Consider the following 13,278-nt stretch of genomic DNA (forward strand, 5'->3'; position numbering starts at 1 on the left):
ACGTCTATGGAAAGCCTTCTTCAAGCTCCTAGGTGTGGCCGTCAGCCTCTCTTCTGGATATCATCCCCAAACCAACGGGCAGACAGAGAGGAAGATTCAGGAGGTGGGACGGTTCCTGAGGACCTTCTGCAGTGGTCACCAGAGCTCCTGGAGCCAGTATTTGGGCTGGGCAGAATATGCCCAAAATTCACTGCGGCAACCCTCCACCGGACTCACGCCATTCCAGTGCGTCCTGGGCTTCCAACCACCGCTCTTTCCCTGGGATGGCGAACCATCTGATGTCCCCGCAGTGGATCACTGGTTCCGGGAGAGCGAGAGAGTCTGGGACGAGGCTCATCAACATCTGCAGAGGGCAGTCCGTCGAAGCAAGGTAACCGCCGATAGAAGAAGGTCTGAAGAACCCAGATACACACCCGGACAAAAGGTGTGGCTATCCACCCGGGACATACGCATGCGACTGCCCTCTCGCAAGTTAAGTCCCCGATTTGTTGGTCCCTTCACCATCGTGGAACAGGTTAACCCCGTCACCTACAAACTACAATTACCCTCTCACTACCGTATTCACCCTACATTCCACGTATCACTCCTGAAACCCTATCACGATCCTGTTCTTCCCTCCACAGAGCCTGACCACGAAGAGGAACCCCCTCCTCCACTGCTCCTAGAAGAAGGAGCCGTCTACGCAGTGAAGGAGATCTTGCGTTCCCGACGTCGTGGTGGCCAGTTGGAGTACCTGGTGGACTGGGAAGGGTACGGCCCCGAAGAAGGACATGGGTTCCCAGAGCTGATATTCTCGATCCTAGTCTCATGGTGGAGTTTCATGAGAGCCACCCTGAGTTCCCAGCGCCTAGAGGCAGAGGGAGACCACCACGGCGTCGGAGGTGTCGGCCCTCAGGAGCGGGCCCTGGGGAGGGGGGTACTGTCACGGATTGGTCAGGCTCTCACGATCCCCACTCACGAAGATCACCATCACCTGACTTCTAATGAGCACACAGCTGCATCACATTCACGAGCACCAGATAAAAGCACAGCACTCCAGTCGCTCATTGTCCGGGCGCGTCTCGACGAAAGCGGACAACTGAGCGACCACTCAGCGTAGTCATCCTCAGCTAAAACAAACGCTTTACTTACCTGTTCTCTTTGTATTCCTCCTAGTCTTCCTGGTCCACCCGAATCGTCCTGTCTTCCAGTCCTTCCAAGTCTGTGTCATCCTCTGTCAGCTGTATCTGGTGTGTGCTGTCCATCCTCGTGTATTCCTGTTACCCAGCCACGGAGGAAAAGACCCCAACATCATTCCTGATCCTCCTGGCTACCCTTCATGTGCTCCTTGTTGTCATTTAATAAACACCCTAACGTTTCCTTACCTCTGTCTCCTGTCCGCTTCATAACACCAGGTGTCCCAGCGCTTACCCGGAGACTGTATGAAATAAAAAAAGGAGACAGAAACTATTTTCGCTCTTCCTATTGGCCTTAGCCGAAATAAAACAAATAAGACTTTCTCCACAAGAAAAAATATTATCAGACATACTATGAAAATTTCCTTGCTCTGTTAAATGCATCCCAGTACTGAGAAACACCCATAACACTCTTGCATTCACACACACTTATACACTACGGTCAATTCACCTATAGCACATGTCTTTGGACTGTGGGGGAAACCAGAGCACCCGGAGGAAACCCAAGTGAACACGGGGAGAACATGCAAACTCCACACCGAAATGCTAACTGGTCTAGCTGGGATTCAAACCAGTGAACTTATACTCATACATATTGTTCATTATCAAGGTCAAATGGAAAAAAAAATGAATAAAAACTGCTCATGTATGAACAATTTAGACTGATATTTATTTAAAACTGAGAACAAGTATATATAAAAAACATGAAAAAGTACAAACTATTCCACAATCTGATATAACAAGATTTGCACTTTATGCACCGAGATGTTTGGTTACATCGAAATCCAATTCTTAAAGTCAATAAAAATATACCCTGCGCTTATACTGTAAGATGCTGTAATCCTGCCACATTAACATCAAAGATCTGTTCAACTTCATTCCAGTTATCTCTGCTGTCTTCATAGCTAATATATTTTAACATACTGTATGTACATGTGTAATGGTTGGAAAAAAATACATATATAAATTGCTGATTTGCAATACATGTTGCACAAAGCATGTGCTTATATGACATTTTATATCTGTGAAATTCAAACATGAACTTGTATATCATATGTGATTTGGTTACGTTGCCATATATTAAATCTTTATATGAGATATCTTTCATGCAGGCAAAATTCGCACTTTCCATAACAGTAATGAATGCATCCCTGTAACAAAAAAGTCAAACTAGTGCGTTCCGTTGCTGTGCACAGGTTTTTGCTTCATGTGTCTTTGCCAATTGAAATCTTATTCAATTATATGGGAGGCTGATCGGTGATGTGTCTGTAACAAAGGGAAAAAGAAAAGTAAAAAGATAAAACACCTCTGTGGCCATGTTTCCATCCAACTATTTTTATGCACATTTAGGAACATCGCATAAAAAATGCTTAATTCCTAAGTCACATGATTTTGTTTTAAGAGATCATTAATTGATTTGATGGAATGAAAAATTGGCATGATGGAACGGCATTAAGAGACAAACAAATGGACCAAACCCATTGTAAAACATCAGAAATGTTGTTTTGTTTATTCTAAAATCCCTTAGCCAAAATATGTCATCAAAGTGGTTCAGTATTATTACCTCCCAGAATTGTCTTGACCATCTTCACCACTAAAAGCCAGTTATAATTAAGTTATGTCTTTGTTGTCGGGGCAAAAGTAATTTGTTATTTTAAAAAAGACCCACATTGGCTTCTCCTACCACAGCAAATTCCATTTTTCATTTTGATATTTGGCAGCAGTTTAACAGGGAGTGATGATTTTGTTCTCTTTGACTTATTGGAAGGCATCTGTGCTTTATTCTAAAATAATATTCCAATTTTGCACATAAATTTACTGCGCATTTTTGAATGGAAACATAGTATCTGTTTGCTTCATTTTATCGCAAATGTACAGATATACAGGTGATCAGTCAGTGATTGTTTACCATACCTTCCCAAAGGACATGATTATGGGCTCCTATAAGCCTTTGAGCAGTTCCTCCATAGGACGTTTTTCATGCTTTAACAAAGCGTTAAAAAAGTCTTTAGCAATACTTTCACAATTCATGTAGAGAAGCAGTTCCCTCATCATCGCTTGTTTTGTTGGCTTTGCTCTGACATTTGCAATTGATTCACAGTGCAAGTCAGAGAGATCATCAAGAATTTGATCAATGTTCTTCACAGTTTTAACCAACCAACTTGTGTTGTCTTTGATAAACTTAGAATAATCTGTGAATCGAAACAAATGAACACAGAAGAATATAAACATTTGTTTAAAATATATTTCATATTTTAAAAAGTTTGTTGACAGGGTCATTTACTCATTCTACATATAATAACACATATTAAAACACTAACTTGTTATTTGACTGCTTGATTGTCCAGCTGTCTTTGTGGTCTCTGTATATACAAGACAAGTCAAAGTCATTTAAGATTACATAGTGCATTACTACTCACATCACAAAACACTTCATTTTGGTGTGACTGTAAACCCTAGCTCTAATAACTAGGGATGGCTGACGTGAAATTGACATTTCGACACACTGTCGAGATCCCGAAGTGCAAGTGTTTCGAAACACTGAACCGAAGCATGATCCGAAACACTGAGGTCACGTGACTAAAGTGTTTTGAACCACCTGGTCACGTGACTAAAGCGATTCAAAGCATCGATCAGTTCTGAAGCGTTTCAAGACCTGGAGAATCTGCGTTTGACTGACAGGGGTCAGGAAAACTTCTGTCTCATATGGCCTAGTGGACTGTGCGTGTGCATGTTGTTACTGTGCTTCAAATGACCTTTGGGTTTGAATCCCGACTCCAAAATCATGATTTTATGTATTTTAATCAGGTTTCTGTTTTATGGTGTAGTCTAGATATGATACAGCTGTGGATTTGCCATCAATTTAGCATCATTTTTGTAACACTGTAAAACAATAATTAATATTTTTACAGTACTGTGATAGTTGGGATTAGGTTTTGGGTAGAAGTTAATAATACACAATGGGAAATTTAATTAATAATATAAATAATTCTTGATAACTTCTGGCCACAACTGTGTCTGATCTAGCAACTTTTTTGTGACCTAACCAAGACATATTTATTCACAAAGTGTTTATTCGGATGTCAGACCAATGTTGAAACAAAACGATACAAGAACAAAGCATTTCAAACTGATATTAAAGCATTTCAAAATAGCTATATCAGCCTGGACTCAAACCCACTATCCCCGCATGATAGTCAGAAACCCTAACAGCTCCACTTAACCACTCGAAGGTTCATTTCGACAAAGTGGGGTTTAATACCTCAATTTGCTCAACTGTTCTTTGCTGAAGCTGTTCCAGTGCAATAAAGAAAAAACTTATAATAAAAGAGTGGGGTTTCAAAACGTTTTGAAGCTTAGACTGTTTAAGTGTTTCATGAAGCCTCGCTTTGCCCACCCCTACCAATAACGCAAGAGTTAAGATTGAAAAAACTTCAGACATAAGTAATGTTATTACTAATATAAAACCATATATGTGTTAATATATACACACTATCTTTAATGATACAGCTCCTCCTACATTAACATCTTTAAAGCATTTGTTTAAACCAGGGGTGCTCAACTGTTCCTGGAGATCTACCTTCCTGCAGATTTCAGTTGCAAATACATCAAACACACCTGCCTGTAATTATCAAGTGCTGCTCAGGTCCTAATTAATTGGTTCAGGTGTGTTTGATCAGGGTTGGAGCTGAACTAAGCAGGGGTGCGTTTCAAAAAACTATAGTTAGCCAACTAAGGTTGCCAGTTCCGTTGCTACAAGCATAGTTCATTGATTTGGCATTTCATAAATCCATCGTTCCAACGAACTTTCGCAAACTGCGTCGCAAACTTTTATGCTTGCAACTACACCTCTGGAGCTGTAGTTAGAAACATAGTTCCTGGTTGTGTTCTATTCCCAGCTATCCCCCTATGCCCTATTCGTTTAGAACATTCTAACATTTAAACTTGAAATGATTTACTTTTAAAAACTCATTATAGTCATTCCTCTAGGGTGTAATTTGCTTTCAACGTATTTTTACCGTTCAATTTTAGCGATCTTCATGTTTACAATTGCATTCCCTTCGCAGTGTACTTTGAAAACAGTTATGCCATTTTGAACAAAGCCGTGGCTCATGACGAAAGCTATAGGTGACCTATTATTTAAAAGCGGAATTTATGTTACATCTCCAAAGCTTGTGAAAACAAAAAACATAGCATACGTTAATGCTTTTAATTATAAGTAGTTTATTTATTAAGTATCTGTACTGTATATGACATGGGCCTGTTGGTTAGAACATTTCTGCAGTTGTTTACATGTGTCAAATTGTAAAAGTAGACTTTCCAAAAAAATAAATAAACAATATCTTACTTAATAATAATAATAATAATAATAATAATAATAATAATAATTATTATTATTATTATTATTATTATTATTATTATTATTATTATTATTATTATTATAATAATAATTATCAACATCATCATCATTAATATTATTATTAAAATATGATTTATTTCATTTCCTAATAAATAATAAATATTACATTTAATTTCTTAGTAAATAGCCTCATTATTTATTTTTATGATTTATTTATGATATTAGAATACATGTTAGCTTTTGTAAGTGATTTTATGTTTTAGAACAGAATATGTAATGTTGTCAATAATATTTGTAAAGGAAACACAGGCCCTATATGTGCTATTTACATATTTCAATTAATATGGAAAAACGATATATATATATATTTTTTTATTTTTTTTTTATTTTTTATGCATGTGCGAGGAAAACAATATAATTTGCACAAAGAAATTATGGGGTTCTTCTCTAAAGAAGTAGTTACTCCACCCCATTTACAGCATCATTATGGGCGTTTTATGTTATAACGAACGTGGTTCAAACAATGGATCTGCGACAGAGAAAGTACAGGTTTTGGGAAACACTCATCACTACATTGTTTTTTTTCCCAAACAATGCATCGTACTGTGATTGTTCAGCCGCGAGTTACGTTGTTGATTGTGAAACGCACCCCAGGAAGGTAGATCTCCAGGAACAGGGTTGAGCATCCCTGGTTTAAACTAACGTTTTCTCCAAGCTTACTCATGAATTTTAGCTTAATTTTGAAATCTGATTTAAAATCTATTTGATGTCTATGTTTTTTCTTGTTTTATTTTTATTTTAAAATATTGGATAGAATACTTGCAATTCTGCTTACTAGGTTTGTATTTTGATCTGCCTGTGAATCCCTTTAGTCAACAATTTTTTAAAGGTGCTATATAAATAAAGACCTAGATATATTAAATATCAATTATATTATAAATGTAACAGTTTTTTTTGTTATTAGATATTCCATTTAAATGTAACTTTTTAAATGTCCAAAAATATTTAAATATTCCACATACAAATGTCAAGGAAAAAAATTGCTTACCATATATGCTTTTGGAATTCTTCATTTAATATACATAATGTGCAGATCAAGAAACCGCATTTAGTTATAATATTTTCATTCAAATGGAATTAACAGAGTTAAAGGGATACTTCACAAAAAATGAAAATTCTGTCATCATTTACTCACCTTTCACTTGTAAAAAAATTTACTTTCTTCTGTTAAATTTGTATTAAAGTTTGTTTTACAAATATGTAGTATTTGTAAATATTTGTATCCAGGTTTAGTTTTCTTAATATAAAGAAAGAAGTGTTCAACAGAAGAAAGATGCTCATAAAGGTTTGAAACCACTTCATGGAGAGTAAATACTGAGTAAATAAATATTTTTAAGTGAACCATCCCTTTAATGCAGAGTTCAGACTGCATGATTTTAGCCGTGAATTTGACTCGCCGACAGATTTTGAGAAATCGCCAACAAATGCCTCAAATGACAGGTAAATCGGTGCTCGTTCACTTAAGTAACAATCACACCGTGTGAACTATCAAAGACGCGATCTGAGAAAATAAAGTCTGTTTCTTGTGTCATCTGTGCAATATCACAACCAGGTCAAAAAAGAAAAGAAGTTGAGGAGAAATTGCTAATTCACTTCAAAAGCCATGTGAGCAAAATAAGTATATCCTCCACCCCACTAAAGGCTTTTTTCTCATTAGTTAATAACAAATGATATACTATGTGACGTGACATTGTTTCCATGTCACTTCTCACGTGTGTTTGGTTGTGAGATGTAGTTTGCGGACCGAGACAAAATTGATTCTTCCTACTGTAAAGTCATGCCATTTGAAACCCCTTTATCGCCAATCCATCTTAAACAAAGCATTGACGAAAGGCTACCCTTGATAGTCATGCAGTGTGAAAACATTTGTGACACCACTACTTTAAAAATCATGCAGTCTGAACTCGGCATAAGTGAAAACATTATTCAAATGTTCTGTGTAAAACATCATTTGCTAAATCAGAGTCTTGGAACTTCTTACCTTTCACCTTTTCTAATTGGCCCACTCTGTTTGTCAAGTTGTTGATCTGTTTCTCATGCTGATTTAACTTTGTTTGCATCCCTTTAAGTTTATCGACTTCAGGGCCTAGATTCTCCAGAAGATCTTTGTTTTGGTGCAGAAACTCCATGAGAGTTGTCATGTCCTGTGGATTTTCCTTAACACAAAGTCAGGGTTTAGAACAAACATGGTGGCAATTCATAAGTAACTAAGAGTTAAGTGTTGATATTTTACTTTTATTTCTGATGTACTTACATTTTTATCAAAGTTCCCTTTAAAGTGTGTGATCAAGTAATCAATCCTGTCTTTCAAGGCTTGTTGCTCACGGTTCAGAACTTCCTGGAAGTCTCCCACAGTCTTGAGATCTTTATGTTGACCATCTACTTCTGTTTGATTGAAATTCTTGTCCAAAATGTTGTTGAACTACTCAGGAAATGTGAAACAAATTTCAGTCAAGTGCTGAAATCATGTATAAATAATAAAAGGATTTGATAAAAAAAAACAGCCTTATCATAATCAGGATTTCATTCACCTGTTTTATCTTCTCTCTCAAATCTGAGAGTGCTGACACTTTGGATTTAAGCATATCGGCAAACTGGAAAATTGTTTCAAGGTGTCTGTTCATATCCTCACTGTTCATTTTGAGGTCAGGGGAGTGCATCACAACGTTCCGTACATTTATTACCTGAATTATTTGAAAGAGACAATGGTAATTATTTTTTATAGTGCGATTTGATGTTTGAATATCTGTAATAATATAGTTTAGCCAGTTTCCAACACAAAATAATATTGGAGAAAAAACGGATAAAAAGTTTTATAATGATTTAACATCGAAAAAAAAAATCTTAAGGGTAGAAAACAGCACTTACCTTTTTCACATTTTCCCCCTTACTCAAAAATGGCTTGAAATGTTTACAGACACTCAAAAAGTTCAGAATGGCAGAAATATCAAACTGGGCAAACTCACAATGCTGTTTGTGCCCACGTGGCATATATGCCTGTTGATAGAAGTATGCAAAACATGCAGTCAACAAAGTCAATAGACATTGATTTTTGTTCACTGACAGCAAATATACAAGTCAATGCAACAGGTGATGGTTTTTAATGATAAAATGTACTTACCTTTGCAACTTCCCATTTATTTGTAGCCCATAGATGTGGCCGGCAATTCTCCCAGTGCACATTTTTACCACCCTCATTGTGATTGGTCACAATTTCATTCTTCCAATATTCACACAATTGGCAGAGAGGCTGATGGTAGCAGCATCACACAGTCAGAAACATGAACAGATACTCCAATAATCTTTGATTTTAAATAAAAAATATTCTAAAAAGCAGGTTAAGGCACATCTGGGAATTCTGTATAGGAGGTTAAATGTAAGAATTCATATTAATAGCCCAAGAAGACTAGCAATGCCTTATACTGATGATACACAAGGGCAACTTTTTGGGCAATGTGGCAGTTTGGCAAAGTAATGTTGCTTGGCTACTTTACTACTTAAGAATGGGAAAGAATATTGTATCTATAACTCATTGCCGTAATTGGTTTCCCCGTGTCTCCCCTGGCTGTGCATTCATGACATAATTTCCCAATCTTGCCCAGCAACATTGCTCAAAAATTTACCCTGTGTATCATCAACATTAGGGCAAGGCTGTCAAACTCGGTTCCTGGAGGGCCGCAGCCCTGCAGAGTTTAGGCCCAACCCCAATTCTATTTTTGTACCCCTACCCATTCTCCTTGCCCCTAAAACAGAGTGTGAAAGGGAAGGGCTTCAAAATTTACCCCTAAGAAATGGGACAGCACCTTCACACGTCATCATATGTCATCGCAATCTCATGCTTTATATGAGATTGACGATCTCAACTGCTGCAGTTGTTCCAGTTGTGTTCATTCATTCATTCATTTTCTTTTCGGCTTAGTCCCTTTATTAATCCAGGGTTGCACAGCGGAATGAACCGCCAACTTATCCAGCACATGTTTTACGCAGCGGATGCCCTTCCAGCTGCAACCCATCTCTGGGAAACACACTTATTTACACCCATACACTACGGACAATTTAGCCTAACCAATTCACCTGTACCACATGTCTTTGGACTGTGGGGGAAACCGGAGCACCTGGAGGAAACCCACGCGAACGCAGGGAGAACATGCAAACTCCACACAGAAACGCCAACTGACCCAGCCGAAGCTCAAATCAGCGACCTTCTTGCTGTGAGGCGACTGCACTACCTACTGCGCCACTGCGTCGCCCCCAGTTGTGTTATTTCTTGGTATTTATCTTTAGGAAATCACTGAAGGCATATCATGTTATCATAATAATATAATGTGGCAATAAGATTGTAACTATACTGCGCATTTACACAGTGGCCATATTCATCTATGTAAACACACAAAAAACAACATTAACATTATAGCACACACTGTAAAAAGCTCATTCCGAGCCACTAGACTTTTCTAACTGGGGATTCAAGTGTCATCGAATGTCAGTATGTTGTGGGACTGCTATACAAGAGTTATTTTTGTGAATTATAGATAGCAAAATTCAGCGGTTTTTATTTTAGCTTTTTTTAAAAGCATGACAGTAAAACACAAACACGGTTATGATTGTATTAAAACATATGCTTGTTTGTTGTAAAAATTAGTAAGAATTACAAAAAAATACTAATTTGTGGATCTCCTTACTTTTGGGTTCAGCTATACTCCCGTTGTGGCCGGTGTATATTGAGATATTTTCTTACCCCTTGGTTTCGAGTGTGGTCCTGAAAAATCTATGTTCGAAGGGCTATCTACCTCCTTCCCCTTAGCCCTACGCCTTAAAGTTAAAGAGAATTGGGACACCCCTACCCCTTCACGAGAGGGGGAAGGGCTAAGGGGTAGAATTGGGATTCTAGTCTAGGGGATTCGAGCGTCACCGAGTGTCAGAATGTTGTGAGACTATTATACAGGAGTTATTATTGTGGATTATAGGTCGTGAAATTTAGCGGTTTTTATTTTAGCTTTTCTTTTAAAAGCATGACGGTAAAACACAACCGCAGTTATGAATAAATTAAAACGTGCTTGTTTTAGGCATGGGACGATAACCGTGTTCAAGGTATACTGTGGTTTGGAAAAGTCAAGGTTTTAAAACAATTTTCTGCTATAGGAAAGGTATGAGTAAGATTTTTTTATTGACTTTTTTTTGTTGTTGTTTAAGGACAACAGTTTCTTCAGCAGAAAAAATATGCAAAATTGCTGTTTTAAATCGAAAAAAATTTATTTGAACTATTTAGCCTGACATGTTTACTGCTCTAAAATATTTTAAACGTTTCCCAAATTAAAATATTTTGTTTTTATCCAGACATTTTAAAATAATATATTTTAGAGCAGTAATCACAATACCGTGAAACCGTGATATTTTCATCCAAGGTTATCATACCATCAGAATCTTATACCAGCCCATGACTAGCTTGTTTGTTGTAAAAAATCATAATAATGACAAAAAATACAAATTTGTGGATCTCCTTACTTCCGGGTGCAGCCAAGCAGTCGTTGTGGCTGGTGTATTCTGGGAAATTTTCTTACTCCTTGGTTTTGAGCGTAGTCCTGAAAAATCTCAGTTCGAAAGGCTATCTACCTCCTTCCCCTTAGCCCTACGCCTTCAAGCTAAAGAGAATTGGGACACCCCTACACCTTCACGGGAACGCGCAAAACAATGGGTAGGGGTAAAGGGAAGGGCTAAGGGGTAGAATTGGGATTGGGCCTTAGCCCTACTGCAACACATTACCTGTAGTTTACAAACAACACTGAAGGACTTATTAGTTAAGAATTAGTTTGTTCAAGTGTGTTTCATTAACTAAACTTTGTAGAGCTGCCCTCCAGGAACTGAGTTTGACACCAGTGCCTTAGGCTTAGGGCATATCTAATGGAGATCCCAATTCCCCCCTTAGCCCATCCACTTATTGTCCCAATTCTCTTTAGCTTGAAGGCGTAGGGCTAAGGGGAAGGGATAGATAGCCCTTTGAACGAAGATTTTTCAGGACCACGCTCAAAACCAAGGGGTAAGAAAATTTCCCAGAATACACCAGCCACAATGGCAGAATAGCTGCACACGGAAGAAAGGAAATGCACAAATTAGTATTTTTATCATTATTACGAATTTTTACAACAAACAAGAATATGTTTTAATACATTCTAACCACATTCTTGTTTTACCCTCATGCTTTTCGCTATCTATAATCCATAATAATAACTCCTGTATAGCAGTACCATAACATTCTGACATTTGATGACACTTGAATCCTCTGTCAGAAAAGTCTAGTGGCTGGGAATGAGCTTTTTACAGTGTCTGCTATAATGTTAATGTTGTTTTTGTGTGTTTTACATAGATGAATATGGCCACTGTGCAAATGCGCAGTATAGTTACGATCTTATTGCCACATTAGATTGTTATGATAACATGATATATACCTTAACACAACTGGAATAACTACAGCAGTCGTGATCATCAATCTCATATGAAGCATGAGATCGCGATGACATACGTTGACGTGTGCAGGTGCTGTAGTGCTGTCCCATTTCTTAGAGCTAAATTTTGAAGCCTTTCCCATTCACACTCAGTTTTAAGGGCCAAGGAGAAGGGGAAAGGGTAGGGGTACAAAAATAGAATTGGGATTGGGCCAAAATATAATAAACTAATATTGACTTTATGTAATATCCCCATATTTTAGGTATTTTTTATCTGTCTAAAGCAGAGATGCTCAAACTAGGGCCCGTGGGCCAAAGTTGGCCCTTGTTAGCCTTTGATTTGGTCCACCATCACGTTTGAGCAGAGAGGAAGAATGATGAGGAGGTTGGCTAGGGTGAATATCTCTGACAACGATGGTCATTTAGATTTTAATGTAGCCTTTTGTTTATCTTGTAATTTGTTTTGTTTTTAAAATTAATGTGACTTGTAAATACTGTCACTCGTAGGATAGAGGGTAATGTACAAGACATGTGCGAGCAAACCAAATCAAAGGCACGTGCAGTTTAGTGTACTCAGCGTTGAACTTCATTGTGGTTAATGGGATTATTTATGCTTTTACTGTAATTATTTCATTATAAAACATGAAAAAATATATATACTGCATTAGATGAAATTATTTAAAGCAATGTTTTGTAGTTGTTTTTAAATGTTAGGAAATAAATAAAGTTAGTCATGGAAAAATTATTGTAATACACTTTGGTAGATTTACCTTTGGCCCACAGTCTACAATCAAGTTTGGTTTTTGGCCCTTCATAAGAAAAAGTTTGGGCACCCCTGGTCTAGACAGAGGGACAGACAGATAACCACAAAGAAGTGATAGACGAATAAAGATGGACACGTGTAGAAGAATATGCAAATGGATGAACAGACAAATTATACTAATGGTAAATAAAATGTATACAAAATGACACCTTCATAGCTCAGTAATCTGTAAATAATTGTGGTCATTAAGTTTTAGGAAAATTTGGTCTTAGCCAATTTTTAGCAATAAACGTTATTTATTTATTTATTTTTTTTTTGGCTTAATGTTGTTACTTCCAGTATTACAGTTTAACTGGTGTCCGTGTTAACTGGTGTCCCTTTCCAGATGTAAGCTATTCACATTTGCAGTTGGCAGATTCGTCACTTTTTCCACAGCAACAAAACATAGCCATACCAAATAAAGATTCTTATTACTTG

The 13,278-nt window shown here is 37.4% G+C and overlaps 1 protein-coding gene across 3 annotated transcripts in view; it reads right to left on the minus strand.

The window, feature by feature from the left end:
- Positions 1-1,843: 1,843 nt before the first annotated feature.
- The window catches only part of zgc:153935 (uncharacterized protein LOC777611 homolog), a 16,326-nt gene continuing 4,891 nt past the window's right edge, over positions 1,844-13,278 (minus strand). The window contains exons 2-10 of one of the 3 annotated variants that reach the window (XM_056452395.1): positions 12,809-12,878; positions 8,717-8,845; positions 8,464-8,592; positions 8,127-8,279; positions 7,850-8,017; positions 7,577-7,751; positions 3,497-3,538; positions 3,090-3,367; positions 1,844-2,441 (exon numbers count right to left, since the gene is read on the minus strand). In XM_056452395.1, the coding sequence (XP_056308370.1) occupies positions 3,117-3,367; positions 3,497-3,538; positions 7,577-7,751; positions 7,850-8,017; positions 8,127-8,279; positions 8,464-8,592; positions 8,717-8,845; positions 12,809-12,853 (1,092 nt within the window). In that variant the 5' untranslated portion in view covers positions 12,854-12,878 and the 3' untranslated portion in view covers positions 1,844-2,441; positions 3,090-3,116. The remainder of the gene's footprint in view (positions 2,442-3,089; positions 3,368-3,496; positions 3,539-7,576; positions 7,752-7,849; positions 8,018-8,126; positions 8,280-8,463; positions 8,593-8,716; positions 8,846-12,808; positions 12,879-13,278) is intronic. The other 2 variants (XM_056452394.1, XM_056452396.1) reach the window with 2 other exon arrangements.

Source organism: Danio aesculapii, chromosome 25, assembly GCF_903798145.1.
Source record: "Danio aesculapii chromosome 25, fDanAes4.1, whole genome shotgun sequence".
NCBI lineage: Eukaryota > Metazoa > Chordata > Actinopteri > Cypriniformes > Danionidae > Danio > Danio aesculapii.